The sequence below is a fragment of the Panulirus ornatus genome, chromosome 10 (assembly GCF_036320965.1).
Source record: "Panulirus ornatus isolate Po-2019 chromosome 10, ASM3632096v1, whole genome shotgun sequence".
NCBI classification, from domain to species: Eukaryota; Metazoa; Arthropoda; class Malacostraca; order Decapoda; family Palinuridae; genus Panulirus; species Panulirus ornatus.
This window is the reverse complement of record NC_092233.1, coordinates 33,300,075-33,320,966: the sequence shown is the minus strand read 5'-3', so window position 1 is coordinate 33,320,966 and position 20,892 is coordinate 33,300,075. Positions and strand designations below refer to the sequence as shown.

General features: G+C 38.7%; 1 protein-coding gene and 1 long non-coding RNA gene across 2 annotated transcripts in view; both read right to left on the bottom strand.

Moving 5' to 3' along the window:
- The window catches only part of LOC139750888 (uncharacterized), a 330,261-nt gene that overhangs the window by 68,457 nt on the left and 240,912 nt on the right, over positions 1 to 20,892 (bottom strand). The window lies entirely within an intron of this gene.
- The window catches only part of LOC139750703 (uncharacterized), a 231,517-nt gene that overhangs the window by 62,200 nt on the left and 148,425 nt on the right, over positions 1 to 20,892 (bottom strand). The window contains exon 9 of the mRNA XM_071665380.1: positions 19,430 to 19,597. Within this exon, the coding sequence (XP_071521481.1) occupies positions 19,430 to 19,597 (168 nt within the window). The remainder of the gene's footprint in view (positions 1 to 19,429; positions 19,598 to 20,892) is intronic.

Here is a 20,892-nt window from a genome sequence, read left to right as displayed (position 1 = left end):
CAACCTCTGCAGTTTCTCACGCGAATCAGCCATTGAACTGTATCATTGGCAAACAACAACTGACTCACTTCCCAGGCCCTCTTATCCACAACTGACTGCATACTTGCCCCTCTCTCCAAAACTCTTGCATTTACCTCCCTAACCCCCCCATCCATAAACATACAAAACAACCAAGGGGACATCACGCACCCCTGGAACAAACCAACATTCACTGGGAGCCAATGACTCTCCTCTCTTCCTACTCATACCCATACCTTATATCCTTGGTAAAAACTTTTCACTGCTTCTAGCAGCTTACCTTCCATACATATACTCTCAAAAACTTACACAAAGCATCTCTATCAACCTTATCATATGCCTTCTCAAGGTCCATTAATGCAACATACAAATCCATTTATAATTCTAAGTATTTCTCACATGAATTCTTCAAAGCAAACACCTGATCCACACATCCTATACCACTTTGGAAACCACACTGCTCTTCCCCAGTCTAATGCTCTGTACATGCCTTCACCTTCTCAATCAATACCCTCCCACATAATTTCCCAGGAATACTCAACAAACTTATACCTCTGTAGTTTGAACACAGAGGTATCCCCTTTGGCTTTGTACAATGGCACTATGCATGCATTCTGCCAATCCTCAGACACTTCACCATGGTCCATACATACAATGAATATCCTCACCAAACAATCAACAACACAGTCACCCCCTTTTTCAATAAATTCCACTGAAATACCATCCAAATATGCAGCCTTGCCAGATTTCATCTTCTGCAAAGCTTTACTACCTCTTCTCTCTTCACCAAATCATTCTCCCTGACCCCTCTCACTTCGTAAACCACCCCAACCAAAACATCCAGTATCTGCTACTCTCATCAAACACATTTAACAAACCTTCAAAATACTCACTCCATCACTATCTGGTATCACTTCCTCACTTGCTCCCTTCATCGATGTTCCCATTTGTTCTCTTGTTTTACGTACAATATCTAACTCCTTCTAAAACATCTTTTTATTCTCTAAAATATAATGATACTCTCTCATCCCAACTATCATTTGCCCTCTTTTTCAACTCTTGCACCTTTCTCTTGACCTCTTGCTGCTTTCTTTAATACATCTCTTAGTCATTTGCACTACTTTCCAGCAAATATTGTCAAATGCCTCTCTCTTTTCTTTCACTAACAATCTTACTTCTTCATCCCACCACTCACTACCCCTTCTAATCTGCCCACCTCCCACCTTTCTCATACCATGTGCATCTTTTGTGCAAGTCATCACTGCTTCCCTAAATACATCCCATTCCTCATCCACTCCCCTTACGTCATTTGCTCTCACCTTTTGCCATTCTATACTCAAAATCTCCTGATACTTCCTCACACAAGTCTCCTTTCCAAGCTCACTTACTCTCACCAATCTCTTCTCCCCAACATTCTCTCATCTTTTCTGAAAGCCTCTACAAATCTATCCCTTCGCCTCCACATGATAGTGATCAGACATCCCTCCAACTGCCCTTCTCAGCACATTAACATCCAAAAGTCTTTCTTTTACATGCCTATCAATCAACACATAGTCCAATAATGCCCTTTGACCATCTCTCCTGCTCACATATGTATAATTATGTATATCTCACTTTTCAAACCAGGCATTCCCAATCACCAGTCTTTTTCAGCACACAAGTCTACAAGCTCTTAACCATTTCCATTTACAACACTGAACACCCTCTGTACACCAATTATACCCTCAACTGCCACATTATTCACCTTCAAATTTAAATCACCCATCACTATAACTCAGTCTCATGCATCAAAGCTACAAATACACTCACTTAATTGCTCGCAAAACACTTGCCTCTCATGGCCTTTCTTCTCATGACCAGGTGTATAACCACCAATAATCATCCATCTCTCTCCATCCACTTTCAGTTTTACCCACATCAATCTAGAATTTACTTTCTTACATTCTATCACATACTCCCATAACTCCTGCTTCAGAAGCATTGCTACTCCTTCCTTAGCTCTAGTCCTCTCACCAACCCCTGACTTTACTCCCAAGACTTTCCCAAACCACTCTTCCCCTTAACCCTTGAGCTTCGTTTCACTCAAAGCAAGAACATCTAGGTTTCTTTCCTCAAACATACTACCTATCTCTCCTTTCTTCTCATCTTGGTTGCATCCACACACATTCAGACACCCCAATCTGAGCCTTTGAGGAGGATAAGCACTCCCCACCTGACTCCTTCTGTTTCCTTCTCAAACCCATTTATAAAGTCATTCAAAATCCTCCAGAAATGCTTCATTTCATCCTTAACAAACAGTTTTCATATTCACATGTGCATATGTGCATATCCATACATACTTCAAAATTTCAATCTTTCCTTTCACTCACACCATTCTTAATACATGCCATCCATGCTCTACAACACCCTCCTATACTCTGGGTGACAGCACAATTGCATTCCTTCTTTCCCTATTCCGTGATGATTTTCACTCATTTCTGTCCATACCACTCATCATTCTATTCCCTCCTACAATCTGTATTCATCATATCCATCTTTACTTTATACAGCCAAGCCAGGGATTTGGGTTTCCCCAATCCCCAGCACATCTACACTGTAAACTTTGAGAATTCTCCACAACCTTCCTCCTTTTACTCTCACCAGTCACCCCCTTAACATTCAGAGCCATCATCCTCAAATGCTCATCCCTTTTACTCTCTAGAATAAACAATGGACTCCACTGCTGCTTCTTAACCTTTAGTACCTCACCAATGACAGGCCACTGGCAGATGGCAACTCCAACAGTGTTTCCAGTGGCAAATGTATACAGAACATAAACAATCTAAATAATATAGGTCTTAACAACTTTAATAAAACAAACACTAACTACTAAAAAGTAATAATGAATTGCCATATACAGGGTAACAGAAAATACAAGAACAAATGTCAACATTTCTAAAACACTGAAAATGCATACATATCTTTCACACTGTTATGAGTACACACATACTATCCAAGACTTACACACATACTCCAAGACTGAGTTCACAAAAATCAATGCAAACATATCTTTCACAATGCTATGAGTACACACATACTATCCAAGCCTGAGTTCATAAAAATCAAGTATACTAGGATACTTCCTCAGACATAGCCAACTTTCACAAATTCTTGCAAGTCATAAATTTCGAGTCACTTCATCTCTAGAGGAACAGCAGACTTAGCAGGACAAGTTGGCCGATCATTCCATATTAAGGCAACTAGATTCTCTCATCGTGACTTCACTGGTGAAGGATTATATGTTTTGCTTTAGATCCCAATGCAAACCAAAGTTAAGCAAATATGATTCACAATACTTTAACCTGTTCTAATGATGGGATTATCTTGAGCACTAATGTAGTAATTACAGTTATTTCAAAAACTATTTTTATCATGACTGTTTAACATCGTTTGACAAAAATAGGAAAAATGCCACCATGTTCTTTTTTAGCCTTTAATGGTGTCCTGCCTGAGTGGTGAGTAAACAATTGTTGTTGCATCAATATTCTGTCTTGGAGTACTTCGATCATCAAAGAGAATATCACAAGGTGGAGTGAAACCTAATTTGTATCTTTCTATTACAAGTTGGGAGTCACTCTTCTCTCTACAAAATCTGCAGTAGCTACTATTCCATCTAGACATTTGTTTACGATTGGAAAGACGAGCATTCAATTTCTACATTTGTTTCACCTTGAAGTTTCTACACACATTATCTTTGTAGATGTATGGGCCAAAAATTTATCACTACACCATTAATTTATCATAAGTCAGTGTAAAACTATGTGCATTCATGCATAGAAAACACTATGTTATTTAATAAAAAGTGCACTGAGGTGATGCACAACAGGCTGACACATATTCTGAAGTCCAAAGTCCTAGACCATGACTGGGAACTAACAGACAATTCCATTACATCCCCAACTCAATCCAATAGGCTCTAACCTTACTACTCTAAATTTGTGCTATAACAAACTTTCATGGAAATTTTCATTAAATTCCAAACTTAGTCCAATGGGGTCCAGAAGGCTCCACTGGAAGCTGATTTCTGATTCAGTGAAGTCCATTAGTGTGGGGTTTTATTGTAAAAACATTTAATCATAAAGGGAATTCTCAATCAATGCAATTGGTATGTCTTTGAAAATGGTCATACAAATGAAAAATGCAATAACCAAACAATGCAAGGAATTGAAATTAGGGGGATTCATTATGAATAAGAAAATGCTGAACAGTATACCAGGAAATATAAAATCTATATGTACACAATGTACATACGAACAGAAAATAACAAACTCAATTCCGACACTACTATCCCTGATTTGCTTACTGGTGCTGGTGAAGAGGAAAGAGGTGAGTGAAGGAGTTATTGGGAAAGGATCATCAAGGAATGTGGTGGTGACAGCCGAGAGAGTCCAGCTATTATGTCACAAGATGGTGATGGCTTGATCCTCCTTGTGAACTTCTTTTTTCTTGGAAAGAAAAAAATCAAGTGTTGTCTGTATAGTGTGTACTGGCTTTTCATGGTGGATTTTTTTATAGTACCTGAAGGCAGTCTGAATATTTTGGCCCACCTTTGGACTCCATTTTGTGTTTGGGTCATCATTGTGATAAACAGTGAGAGCAAGGTCAATACAGTGAAATGCTACGAAGAGAACACATTTGCCTTACATCCCCTTCTCCTGCTACCACCTCCTCCTGGTGCTCCTTCCCTAACTGAAGAGATATTTATTCAAGAGCTCTTCCTTATGCAATTCTAGTAACCCCTCCACATCATCATCCTCAACCTCATCATCGCCAACTACAATATGTGCATGCATTCTTGATACATTGGTGTCAACATCAAAACCCTAGAATCCATTAACAAACTGAGGGCAAAGCTTCTGCCATAATCCATTCACACAAACACTGGTAATTTTCATCCATCTCTCACTGATGATCATGATAGCATCCTTGATGATGAAAGACTTCCAAAATTCCCTCACAGTCATCTGATCATCCTCTGTAGCCTTTACAAAGTTTGTAAATGTTCTCTGTAGATAGTAGGCCTTGAGAGTAGATATAACCCCCAAGTAAGTTGCCTGGATTAGAGATGCAAAATAAAGACTAATCTGATGTTCTCACTAAAGAGAGACTAATCTGATGTTCTCACTAGGGTCCCATTCTGAAGGGAATGACCAGGGTCATTACTGATACAGAGAATCTTAAAACTTACTTTATCTTTCACACACCGCTCCTTCAGCCATACATGAATCTTTGCAGCAAAATAATTACAAAAAACTTTGCCTGTTATCCATCCTTCAGATTAGAGCAATACTAGATAGGCAAATATTGCTTTATGTATCCCTTACAAGCCCTAGAATTTTCTGAATGGTCACTCATTAATAGTTTAAGCTTGCAGTTACCTTCAGCACTGCCCCTACATGCAGCATAAGGCAATCCTTGGCAGGTTTGAATCCTGGTGTAGGCTTCTCTTCACAGGAAAAGTATGTTCTTAAAAATAATCTCTTCCAAAATAATATAGTATCCTTATTAAAAATATTCTCTCCCAAAATAATCTAGTATACTTATCAAAAATATTCTCTTCCAAAATAATCTAGTATCCTTATCAAAAATATTCTCTTCCAAAATAATCTAGTATCCTTATCAAAAATATTCTCTTCCAAAATAATCTAGTATCCTTATTAAAAATATTCTCTTCCAAAATAATCTAGTATCCTTATCAAAAATATTCTCTTCCAAAATAATCTAGTATCCTTGCCAAAAATATTCTCTTCCAAAATAATCTAGTATCCTTATCAAAAATATTCTCTTCCAAAATAATCTAGTATCCTTATCAAAAGTATACTCTTCCAAAATAATCTAGTATCCTTATCAAAAATATTCTCTCCAAAATAATCTAGTATCCTTATTAAAAACATTCTCTTCCAAAATAATCTAGTATCCTTATTAAAAATATTCTCTTCCAAAATAATCTAGTATCCTTATCAAAAATATTCTCTTCCAAAATAATCTAGTATCCTTACTAAAAATATTCTCTTCCCAAAAAATCCAGTATCATTATTAAAAATTGGCTAAGAAGAACAAATGCTTTCTCAATTATGGCCTTGAGGGTACCCAGCAAATTTTTGGCAACAAAAACATTAGCAGAAGCTAACTTTCATCTTGATGTTATGGTACTTGTGGCATTTCCCAAAATTTGTAAACCAAGCAGGAATCCCTTGAAATTTCTTTACTGCTCCCTCTTCTGCTAAGTCATCATAATTGCCTGTATCACAAGCATGATCAAATGGAACATTTTCATGTGTCTAGTGTTCTATCAAGTCACTTAACATTCATTCCATTCTCTCCATAATCAAAATTTGGGAACATGAGGTCTTAGCTGCACTAATCAATATTCCACTCTTGATCTTCTCTGCGTTATCATGAATAGTCTGTAAAGTTGATTCACTAAGTCCAAGGGTGCACTTAATAACAGGTGTTCACTCACCTCTCTCATAACATTTAAGCACATCCATTGTGACTTCAGTGGTGATGGCTTTACACTTCTCAGCACCACTGGTACCACAATAACTTAAAAGATGCTTTACTGGCATGATGTAAAAGGCAAAACATGTGCAATATACAGTATACTGCAGCACTCTGTGATTATAGACCATATCCATGCTATTTGCATGCATGCTCTTGCTCAGCGCTGGAAATGCCAAATTACTAAGCGGCGAGCCCAATGATGATCATGTTATTCCAGACTTAAGCCCATGTAAATCAAAAGAGAGGAGTAAATGGACAATGTGCATTATTCCAAAAATGGTGTAAATAAAACATGTAAATCAAGAGGTTCCTATACAATGAATTCCTTATCAGTACATTCTGTACAGATAGAACACCAGTAATTGAACATTTTTTTTTTTTTTTTTATACTTTGTCGCTGTCTCCCGCGTTTGCGAGGTAGCGCAAGGAAACAGACGAAAGAAATGGCCCAACCCCCCCCATACACATGTACATACACACGTCCACACACGCAAATATACATACCTACACAGCTTTCCATGGTTTACCCCAGACGCTTCACATGCCTTGATTCAATCCACTGACAGCACGTCAACCCCTGTATACCACATCGCTCCAATTCACTCTATTCCTTGCCCTCCTTTCACCCTCCTGCATGTTCAGGCCCCGATCACACAAAATCCTTTTCACTCCATCTTTCCACCTCCAATTTGGTCTCCCTCTTCTCCTCGTTCCCTTCACCTCCGACACATATATCCTCTTGGTCAATCTTTCCTCACTCATTCTCTCCATGTGCCCAAACCATTTCAAAACACCCTCTTCTGCTCTCTCAACCACGCTCTTTTTATTTCCACACATCTCTCTTACCCTTACGTTACTTACTCGATCAAACCACCTCACACCACACATTGTCCTCAAACATCTCATTTCCAGCACATCCATCCTCCTGCGCACAACTCTATCCATAGCCCACGCCTCGCAACCATACAACATTGTTGGAACTACTATTCCTTCAAACATACCCATTTTTGCTTTCCGGGATAATGTTCTCGACTTCCACACATTTTTCAAGGCTCCCAAAATTTTCGCCCCCTCCCCCACCCTATGATCCACTTCCGCTTCCATGGTTCCATCCGCTGACAGATCCACTCCCAGATATCTAAAACACTTCACTTCCTCCAGCCTCTCACCATTCAAACTCACCTCCCAATTGACTTGACCCTCAACCCTACTGTACCTAATAACCTTGCTCTTGTTCACATTTACTCTTAACTTTCTTCTTCCACACACTTTACCAAACTCCGTCACCAGCTTCTGCAGTTTCTTACATGAATCCGCCACCAGCGCTGTATCATCAGCGAACAACAACTGACTCACTTCCCAAGCTCTCTCATCCCCAACAGACTTCATACTTGCCCCTCTTTCCAAAACTCTTGCATTTACCTCCCTAACAACCCCATCCATAAACAAATTAAACAACCATGGAGACATCACACACCCCTGCCGCAAACCTACATTCACTGAGAACCAATCACTTTCCTCTCTTCCTACACGTACACATGCCTTACATCCTCGATAAAAACTTTTCACTGCTTCTAACAACTTGCCTCCCACACCATATATTCTTAATACCTTCCACAGAGCATCTCTATCAACTCTATCATATGCCTTCTCCAGATCCATAAATGCTACATACAAATCCATTTGCTTTTCTAAGTATTTCTCACATACATTCTTCAAAGCAAACACCTGATCCACACATCCTCTACCACTTCTGAAACCACACTGCTCTTCCCCAATCTGATGCTCTGTACATGCCTTCACCCTCTCAATCAATACCCTCCCATATAATTTACCAGGAATACTCAACAAACTTATACCTCTGTAATTTGAGCACTCACTCTTATCCCCTTTGCCTTTGTACATACAACATACAACTGAATATAACTGAATTGAAACAGCAACGTCTGTGACAGTGGAAGAGAACAGAAACTCACAGATTAATGTAGTAGGAGTAGTTAAACGTGGATTTTTCAAAAAGGAAGACCTGTAAACTTACCGTATAGCTAAGGAGGTACAAATAATGTTAGTAATAGATTTGGAGCAAAACATTTATCAATTCTGTACTTAAATGTGTCTATGGTACTGCATTCAATTACGCTAAATTGGTAAATCATTCCATATGTTAACAATCATGTTGGAAGGAAAAGTACTTCGCCTCATTCAAGGTTTATATCCTCATTCAAGTTTATATCCATTAATATGAGTGATTTCATATGAATCCATCTTTAAGTAGCTTGTCTGATCGAGATTATTGAAACCTTTAATGGTTTTGAATACTTGTATTAGATAACCTCTTAACCTTTTCTTTCTAAGCTAAATAGATTCTGTTCTAATCACCTCTCACAGTATTTGTTTCTCAAGCCAAGAATCATCTTGGTAGCTCACCTCTGCATTCTCTCCATTCTGTCTATGTCTTTCTGAAGTTGGTTGACCAAAACTGAACATAGTATTCAAGATGTGGACACACCAGTGAGTTGTGATGAGTGAGGATAATTTGCCTTGACTTAATTTTGAAAGCTCAATGAATCTATAAAGTTTGTTCCCCTTTTTACCGCTTCTGTTTACATGGCTTTAGGTCACTGGAGATATCCCACCATGACTTTTACTCATTTCCCTTTGAGAGTTTAACTAAATTCATATTGTACCATGCTTTTTCATTTCAACTAATATGTAAAACCTTACACTTATCAATATCAAAATTCATTTGCCACCTATCAGTGCAGTCCATTAGTTTGTCTATGTCCGTTCGAAGCAGACATTCAGTTTCTATTGTAGATTCATTTAACAACACAGAATTGTTAAAAAATTTAGATATCTTATAATGTAGTCCATTATTAACATCATAAATATATATGAGAAAAAGAACCAGTCCCAAGACTGATCCCTGAGGGACACCACTTGTTATGTCTAACCATTCAGAAGCATGACCATTCATCACTACTCTTTGTTTACCATCAGTCAGCCAATTTTCTCAATCTCTACCATGTGACAACTTTTGTTAGTAACCTTTGATGAACTTTACCTAATGCTTTTTAAGAATCTCAAAAGATGGCAGCAACTGCTTTACTTTTATCATAAATGTTGATTATTTCATAAAATAAATTAAGCAGATTTGTCATATACAACCAACTTCATCAAAAACCATGCTGTAAACCACTTATCAAGTGGTTGTCCTCTAAATGGTTTAAACATTATCCTAAATAATGGTTTCCATTAGTTTACCAACTACAGACATTAAGCTACTTGGACAACAATTTCCACGCAGTGATCTATTATTTAGTACCTTTCTGAATGCTGGTATGACACTGGCAAACTTCCATTCCTTTGGAACATTTCCCATTGCACGTGACTTTTTGAAAAGAGTAGCCAAGGGTTTAACTATCTTATCTTTTGCCTATTTCAGTGTCCCTGAATAAAACTTATCTGGGCCTGCTGTTTTACTTACTCTAATTCTATTTAGCAATGATAGTACATCTTAATCTTTTAATTCAGTATGTTGCAAAATGTTTTCCCCTCTCAGCAATGGAGCTGGATTCAGGGGCTGAGTTGTATCTTCAGCTGCAATTAACATGCCAAAAACTTCATCTAAAATCTTTACTATGGCTTTGTTGTCTTGAATCTAGTCACCATTTCCTTACTTAATGACCCAAAAGAGTACCCCAGGGTGCTGTGCTATCCCATCCTCCCTCTCTCTCTAAATTCTTCCTACACTACCTTCTTCTGCCTCACTCTCTCTTTACTTCTTCCAACACTACCTTCTTGTTATCTCACCCTCTCTTTAACTTCCTCTAAAACTACCTTCTATCATTTCTCCAATCCTCAATATCCTCACAGTTTCTCACACATATGACCTTACTATCACATCATAGTATGATGAAGTAATGTGAAAAACAAATAGCCTACAGTAAAATGACACTACTCAAACACAGGCTCCTCCACATAATAATAGTATCCCAGCAAACCCTACTGATAACAAGACAAATACAAATCAAGCATACACCTTTACATCATATTTGTTTAACCAACTCCTATTTCTGAAAAAATGCCAACAAAACTGAGTGATATGAAAACTAAATGTTTTCAGGGTCCTTAGTGGACAAAAATTTGGCCAACAAAAAGAAACCCTTTTACACTCTATACAACACTTCATTAAGCCAACTACACATTATTCCTCCTCAGCATGGTCCATATCTAAAACCAGTTCAACAACAAAATACAGATACCCCCATTGATAAAAAAAAAAATTCACTTCTGAAAAAGCATGAAACATAGGTTTGGGCAACCTATTTTAGATGAGCACTTATCAATACGCATCTACATAAAAAGTTACATAGGCATACATGAAACAGTGGCTGAGAACCTAACTTGGAGGGGGAAAAAAAAAAAGAAAAAAAAAAAGACATGGACATGCACACTTATGCCCAAATTACACCCATACCAAACTGGCATTATAATTTCCTGTGGTCTATCACCTACCACTCTCCCTCACCAAGGAAATACTCTTAGAATACCTAACCTACAAATATGATACACTCAGGATAATATATCTTTGTTCTAAGCTTGTGAAATGAAGGGATATTAATAAGACAGACACCATCAACCTCCAAGAATCATTGCATCTATCTCTGATTGTTTACTCTCCCACTCTTGACCAGATTCTTACTAACATTACAAACCACTACCTACCAACTGAGCCTCTTTCTCCCTTGAACACAGTCCTCACTTACCAACACAAGCAGGTAGACACTAAAACTTACTAGCAATGACTAGCTCAGCAAAGAGAAATTTTGGTTGGTGGAAAACTCACCAACAATGGACTGAGGTGACTAGTGAAGATGATGTTGAAATCATGTAGAAGTATTATGAAGCCTGCAGCCAAGTCTACCAATACTTCTTCCCCCAGAAGATGGTAACACTACACCCAGCAGATGCTCCCTGCATAAAATGACTTATGCACAGCAACATTGTGCATTCAACAATCAAAACAACAACATCTACATGCAAATTTGCAACAAAGTGCATCACTAGGTATAAGCTGCAAAGATGGCCTATTACCCAAGCAAAGTACAGCATTTAAAGGAGGTCAACATCAGTCAGTTATATGATAAAGTAAAAGAACCAAAGGCTGTGACAAGTAAAGGCTATCTCCCTCCCCTTGTGTAAACCAACTTAGCAATGAGGAAGCTGCACACCAAATTAACAACCACTTTGCCAATATTTGCCAATGATTACCATAACTTGACATAAGCTCCCACCTGGCATACTTTCCAACCCTATTTCCCCTAAATAAAGTAAAGGAATGTCACGTGGCTCAGTGCCTCAAAATCAGAACTTCACCACACCTTATATGTCTTTCACTGAAACTATGTACTGAATTCTCCCATGAATTAGCTACAACACTAACTGACATAATTAATGCTCCACTCAAACAGTCTAAATGCCCAACAGTTTGGAAGACAGAATAAGTAACTCCATTACCCAAATCCAACAACCCACTCTTTCTTAATAGCTTATGCCTTATTGCCATCACTCCAATCTCCAGTCCAATTTGGGAGAGTTCTGTGTGTGACTATACCTATGCTTACACTGCTGATTCAGTAGATCCAAAGCAGTCTAAAATCTTGAAGTCTTCCTCCACTACTTACTGCCTTGTCAGCCTCCAAGACTTCATTTACAGAAACTTGGATAAGCACAAGACTTCGGTGGCAATCACTTTTGTAGACTTCACTACAGCTTAAGGAAAGCCATCGACCAGGGATTACGGGAGTGTCTCCTCTAGTGGCTGGCAGACTTCCTGACCAGGCAACACCAAGCTTTCCACTTTAGGGAAGCCACAGAAACACCAGCAACATCCTGTGCACCACAGGGAACAAAGTTAGGGCTGCCCTGCTTCTAATTCTTGTCAGTGATGCCCTAATGGACACAAACCACTTCTGGAAGCATGTAAATGAACTCCATCTTTTTCATCACCATCAGCAACAATTCTCCTAACTTTAGTGCTCTTCAACACATCATCCATAACCTTCAGGAGTGGACTACAGCCACTGAAGTCAACATGGACAACATCAAGACTGTGATGATGCAGACAACATACCTGCCCCCTGACATCACACAAGGTTCTGCCATCCTCTAGGTAGTCAGAGACTTCAAACTTGGTGCCACTACAGAATATGGTTTAAACTATAAGAGTCATGTCAGCACTATCATCAAATCTTCCTCTGGCTGTCTGTACCTTCTCTGCCAAATGAAATTGCAGGGTGTCAAGCCAATTAAGCTCTGAAATGTCTATACCATCTTCATACCACCCAAGCTTACCTATTCCTCCCCAGTCTGGTCCTGATCACTAACAGCTACACAGAAGAACCAGCTAGAGAGAGCACAGGAAAGGGCATGAAGAATCATTCTATGCTACCATTTACTAAGAAGCCCTCTTCTTGCTAAACCATACCACCCTTTCCAACCAACAACAGCAGTTCACACAACAGTTTGGCAAAAAAAGTGCTAGTACATCCCTGTCACAGAGACCTCATCCCACCTTACATCCCTCCACCAAAGACCAATGTTCATCACCACAATCGACTTGTTCAAATCAGAGCTCATACAGAGAGATTAAGAAGAGTCCTACACTTACCATCATGAATGTCATAAACAATTCATGAACAAGTGCACAGCTAAGCAAGTAAACAGCTTGGTTCTCAATAAGGCTATGTAGTATGTCCAACACTGCATAAATGTAACTATTCATCACTTCATATTCAACTAAGTGCATAATGTATAAACCATAATATTTACTCTGTAAACATTCCAGTATACCTTCCACCCAGATTATCTAGATGTACAGCTGTCTCTGCTTCCAACAAAGACAGTCAGCATTGTCAACATGCTCTCTCTTGAGATGTGTAAAGCAAGGTTGTATCAACTCACTACTTAAAAAAAAAGATTTCATTCGGGACCTGGGGTGGAGATGCGGAAGACAATTGGGGCTGGTGGATGCATGGGTGACAAGGTAGAGTGGTGAGAAAGGAGTATGCTGATAGTCAGCACCTACATACAATGCAATATTCTAAAAAGCAGATATAGAAATAAGAAGGACTAAGTTAAAATGCAGAGAGTGATGTTAATTGCAGAGAAGGATATCACTTGCAGCTTGTGCTAGAGGTTTGAATTATGTGATGATAATGCAACTTCCTACCATCCTTTAATTAGCACACAAGCACACACATGTTCATAGGCCATGTCCTTCCCTCCATCCACCAGAAGCAAATGTCACAAACTCGTGGGTGACCCTTGCACCCACTGAGTCTGTCATAAGGTGTAGCTCTTTTGACCTATGTAGTATGTAAAGTATGCATTTGAACTCTTACTTAACCATTCTGTTCTCAATACAATTACCTAGGAAGCTGTCAAACACTTTTAGGTATAATATGATAAAGGAATAGCATTTTGCAGCACATCAGCTGTTCCATGTCATTGTCTCACAGTTTACAGCTGGAAACAAATGTATGCTGGTTGCAATAAAGTGGCAGTGTGCATAGTGAGACGCTGTGATGTCAGAGTTGCATTGATATGTTGTGGTGAGCAAGCAGCCTCAATTATAGGAATGTAGACACTATATTGTGGTGGTGGTTCGATCAGGATAAAGTAACAATACGTTATTGCATCCTGTCTGCTGTTTCATGCAGAAGTGTAACCTATGGTCCTTGTTTGCTTTTGGCAATACCTACAGCATGAAAATGTCTGCCACTGCATGTTAAGAAATGTGATTCATATGAGCTCCTCCAATGAATTTAATAAAAGTGGGGTTTAAAAAGAGATTATATATTGGTATCGAGTAAGACAAATTCAATAAACTAGTTAAGTGTATGTATGTGATAATGGGCACTGTATCAGATAATGAATGGGCACTGTGTCATTTTCCCATTCATTGCCTATACTTTTAGTAGACTGATTATGAAGGCACTAGGTATATTCATAAAGTTATTTCAAAGCTCATCTCTAAGGCGAAATAGTACAAAAAGTTCCTTTTAACCTTATCAAATAATACTAAACTCGATATCTTTATGAATCATTCATGACAACTCTAAGGTAATATGTGACCAATCCCACAGTGACGACCACCACCACGAACCTCACTTCCATCAAACTACTACACTCCATGAAAAAGCCGACCAGTGGCCTAATTTTTCCTGACATCATATATTATGCTATGCTTCTTACTTCTTGAATCCCCATCACACGTTCAACATTATAGGAAATCAATGAACTTTGCAAGATGAAAATAACATTCATAAGAAATATATAATCATGTATGAGCACTCATTCATAATGGGTGCAATCATACATACTATAGGATTTCTATTATAAAACTTTAGCATATAATCATTCTGTGGTGTTATATGGATTGCATATCAATAAAGCATCCTTTTATTTATAAGATAATTACATGTTATGGTGAGTCTTCCACAGGACCAACCTACAGAAAGAAATCTGCTAAAGCATTTCATCTATTGTATTTGAACAACTAAACTAAGCCACAGTGTAGAAAATTTGGGTGGTGAGCAGCTTATTGAATAGGAAGAAACCAGAAAAGTGCTATTAAAAAAATGACATCCTACACAAAGGTTACTACATATCCTCATCACCAATGTTATCTTAATACTTTTTTTATTTGTATATGTCTTCAATCTGTTGCTTCATTATAAGATTATCAGAGGATGGCCTAACATACCATGCTTCTCTTTCCTCTAACCCCACACATTTTCCTTCCGAATACTCTTACCCCTCCACCAACCCTGCCCAAGGTGCTTCCACCTCTGGCAGTTAAATTAAGTAATGGATATTACGATTCACTTTAGTTGATACTAAATGCCACTTCTATTTATGAATATTATTTCCTACTTGGGTCAAGTAAAAATGATACTACAATCAATGTATATATGGTGTCAAAGGATGAATGGCTTGAGCTCAGAGAATGCCTCTGCTTACCAACATTTGGCTTAAAACTCACAAGCAGGTACTCTCAGGTTCACATGCAATGGACAGCAAGGAGTACCACCACAATAATTTGTTAGTTTATCCCATCCAAAGTTAACATCACATATAATGAGACATTACGGATACTACTAACGACCTTGACATGATAAACAAAACTCCAGATAATGAAAGCTTGAAAGTAACTTGAAATGACAGCTTTGAAATAGTAAGCTGATATTCCTTGGGTTCACACTTCATGGAAAGAAAGGATTGACAATGCTAACTGTCCTGGTTGAAACTGGAGGCAGTTGTACCTCACTCATGTACTTTAAAGAGCCTAGATCAGACTAAGAAAATTGCACAGGTTGAATTAATCATGACAGCTAGAGACTGAGTGTGAACAAATGGGGCCTTTGTTGTCTTTTCCTAGCGCTACCTCGCACACATGAGGGGGGGAGGGGGTTGTTATTCCATGTGTGGCGAGGTGGCGATGGGAATAAATAAAGGCAGACAGTATGAATTATGTACATGTGTATATATGTATATGTCTGTGTGTGTATATATATGTATACATTGAGATGTATAGGTATGTATATTTGCGTGTGTGGACGTGTATGTATATACATGTGCATAAGGCTGGGTTGGGCCATTCTTTCGTCTGTTTCCTTGCACTACCTCGCTAACGCAGGAGACAGCGACAAAGCAAAATAAATACATAAAATAAAAAAAAACATTAGATTACACTCATCACAATGTTGCACTTTGGGAACGTTATTTTTAGGTTGCCAGTCCCCATCAATTGCCTTTATTGTGAGCTTTTTATCTGAGCATAGGCACAGAGTAAGATACCAAGATTCCATCTCTAAGTAGGTCAACATACTGCCACAAACATTGTATAACTTACATGACAGAGACACTGGAAGAAGTAGACAATTAAGTATTGCAATTTATAAAATGTAGAGCAACACATTAACATTAACAAAATTCAAGTAAACCATATGGAGTTGAAAAACTTAATACTAAGTAAGATTCTTATTTTTTTAATATCCGCCTTTGCTGTTTTTAACTTTTAATCTTTCTTTTTAATTCCTTTTATTATTATCATATGAAACCGACGAAAGAATAGCCCAACCCATCCACACACACATGTATATGCATAAACGCTCACACACACACATATACATACCTATACATTTCAACGTATACATACACATACATACAAAGACATCCATTCATACATATGCACATATTCATACATGCTGCCTTCATCCATTCCTGCCGCCTCCCTGCCACACATGAAATAACACCCCCCTCACCACACATGCGTGCGAGGTAGCACTAGGAAAGGATAACAAAGGCCACATTCGTTCACACTCAGACTCTAGCTGTCATGTGTAATGCACCAAAACCACAGCTCCCTTTCCACATCCAGGCCCCACAAAACATTCAATGGTTTACCCCAGATCCTTCACATGCCCTGGTTCAATCCATTGACAGCATGTTGACCCCAGTATACCACGTCGTTCTAATTCACTCTATACCTTGCACGCCTCTCACCCTCCTGTATGTTCAGGCCCCAATCGTTCAAAATCTTTTTCACTCCATCCTTTCACCTCAAATTTGGTCTCCCACTTCTCCTCGTTCCCTCCACCTCTGACACATATATCCTCTTTGTCAATCTTTCCTCTCTTTCTCTCCATGTGACCAAACCATTTCAATACACTCTCTTCTGCTCTCTCAACCACACTCTTTTTATTACCACACATCTCTCTTACCCTTTCATTACTTACTTGATTAAACCACCTCACACCACATATTGTCCTCAAACATCTCATTTCCAACACATCCACCATCCTTCGTACAACCCTATCTATCGCCCATGCCTCACAACCACATAACACTGTTGGAACCACTATTCCTTCCAACATACCCATTTTTGCTTTCCAAGATAACATTCTCGCCTCCCACACATTCTTCAACGCTCCCAGAATCTTTGTCCCCTGCCCCATCCCATGACTCACTTCCGCTTCCATGGTCCCATCCGCAGCCAAATCCACTCACTTATATCTAAAACATTTCACTTCCTCCAGTTTATCTCCATTCAAACTTACCTCCCAAATTAACTTGCCCCTCAACCCTACTGAACCTAATAACCTTGCTCTTATTCACATTTACTCTCAGCTTTCTTCTTTCACACACTTTACCACACTCAGTCACCAACTTCTGCAGTTTCTCACCCAAATCGGCCACCAGCACTGTATCATCAGTGAACAACTGACTCACTTCCCAAGCCCTCTCATCCAAAACAGACTGCATACTTGCCCCTCTCTCCAAAACTCTTGCATTCACCTCCCTAACAACCCCACCCATAAACAAACAAAACAATCATGAAGACATCACGCACCCCTGTCACAAACCGACATTCACTGGGAACCAATTACTTTCCTCTCTTCCTACACGTATGTATGCCTTACATCCTCGATAAAAGCTTTTCACTGCTTCTAGCAACTTGCCTCCCACACCATATACTCTCAATACCTTCCACAGAGCATCTCTATCAACTCTATCATATGCCTTCTCCAGATCCATTTGCTTTTCTAAGTATTTCTCACATACATTCTTCAAAGGAAACACCTGATCCACACATCCTCTACCACTTCTGAAACCGCACTGCTCCTCCCCAATCTCATGCTCTGTACATGCCTTGACCCTCTCAATCAATACTCTCTTATATAATTCCCCAGGAATACTCAACAAACTTATACCTCTGTAATTTGAACACTTGCCTTAATCCCCTTTGCCTTTGCACAATACTCATGAATATTCTTAATAATGATCCTGGATATCATTTGTCTTATTGTAAACCAAGACGTAATGTTCTGCAATATACCATATTATCATCATTATTATTATTACCATCATTATTACTATAATTATCATTATCTAAAGTGTCCAAACATCTAACCTGCCTTGATCTTAAGCTCTTTTATAATTAGTTAACTTGCTACTATCATGACCTCCCAGTTCTGTAATATCTATAATACCTCAACTGTGTATTTTTAGCTGAATGGCTACTTAAATCAAATATGCCATTATTTACTTGTTTATTGACTATGGATAGTGGCATATTTCTTCCTCTAGTTTGAACAAGAAAACATGTAAAGATCCCACAACAAGATTCACCTCAACCACCAACTTAAGTCCTACTACTACAAACACATTCAAATTTGAGATGCCTCCTCACAAACTAACATCCATGCCCAGAAATAAAAACACCATGGCCTAACACTTCAATCACCTATAAAGTCAGCTACTCCCTCTTCAAACAAAACTAATAAAACCAAACACATCCACATCACCAATCATGCAATAAAAAGGAGCGATCTCAACAACATTCTCAACTTATCCTCACTCATGATGAACCTTTCCAAATCTACACTACCCAGTAAAATGTGTCATGCTATACTGATATATGAATTTAAACAGAAGAGACCCTACACAAGCTCTTCCTGGATACACAGTCACTATTCCAATGATCACAAAACATTCAATCCTAACTACCCATCACTGGCTTAAGAGAAAGCAAAACCTTCACACTTTTCCTCAGATATCTTTGCCTACAGAATGCAGGGGACCATCTAAGTGCTACGAGATCTACATGATAGGACCCTAGAACTAACGACACAAAAATAATGTCTACCTCATCTTCTGTTAAGACAATTCAAAGGCATATCCCTGCAGCTTGTTTGCCAAGTACAGAAAATGTAATGACTTTTTAATATTAGGGGCCAAAGATTATGAAAAAGGACCTTACTTATTAGTGTTTCTCACTGTCATGGTTGACATTGCTTACCTTAATTGTTTTATCAGCTGCACCAGAAATAATCTTGTTGTCATCAAAGGCTACAGCAAGCACAGGAGCCTCATGACCAGCTAGCGTCCTGAGACACTCGCCTGTTGCCAGTGCCCACACCTTTACCAAATGGTCATAGCTGCCACTTACTACACGTTCCCCATCGACCTACAAAATATATATTAACATTTACTGATATGTGGAATCTTCATTGCTTATAATAATAATAATAATAATAATAATAGTAATAATGATTATAATAATGATAATAATAACAATGATAATGATAATATTCATTTACTTATTAATTATACTTGATTGCTGTTTCCTGGCTTTGCAAGGTAGCTCCAGGAAACAGATGAAGAAAGACACATCTACACATATACAAACAAAAAATCTATCCCAACATAAGTCCGAGTTCTGTTCTTACCAACTAGTCGGATCTCAAAATGGACATCAAGCAGGATGTATGTCAGCATGGCATGTAGAAATCATATAACTATACAGCATTCTTTTATGCTACTCACTTTCTATAATGATTATCTCATTTTTTATCAACTAGTTTTATCATATGATTCTATGCATGTATGTATATATATGTATATATTTCTTTTCTTTTCTTTCATACTATTCGCCATTTCCCATGTTAGCGAGGTAGCGTTAAGAACAGGGACTGGGCCTTTGAGGGAATATCCTCATCTGGCCCCCTTCTCTGTTCCTCCTTTGGGAAAAAAAAAAAAGAGGGGAGGATTTCCAGCCACCTGCTCCCTTCCCTTTTAGTCGCCTTCTACGACACGCAGGGAATACATGGGAAGTATTGTTTCTCCCCTATCCCCAGGGATAATTTTTTTTTTTGCTTTGTCACTGTCTCCTGCGTTTCCGAGGTAGCGCAAGGAAACAGATGAAAGAAATGGCCCAACCAACCCCCACACACATGTATATACATACGTCCACACACGCAAATATACATACCTACACAACTTTCCATGGTTTACCCCAGACGCTTCACATGCCCTGATTCAATCCACTGACAGCAAGTCAACCCTGGTATACCACATCGATCCAATTCACTCTATTCCTTGCCCTCCTTTCACCCCCCTGCATGTTCAGGCCCCGATCACACAAAATCTTTTTCACTTCATCTTTCCACCTCCAATTTGGTCTCCCACTTCTCCTCGTTCCCTCCACCTCCAACACATATATCCTCTTGGTCAATCTTTCCTCACTCATTCTCTCCATGTGCCCAAACCATTTCAAAACACCCTCTTCTGCTCTCTCAATCACGCTCTTTTTATTTCCACACATCTCTCTTACCCTTACGTTACTTACTCGATCAAACCACCTCACACCACACATTGTCCTCAAACATCTCATTTCCAGCACATCCATCCTCCTGCGCACAACTCTATCCATAGCCCACGCCTCGCAACCATACAACATTGTTGGAACCACTATTCCTTCAA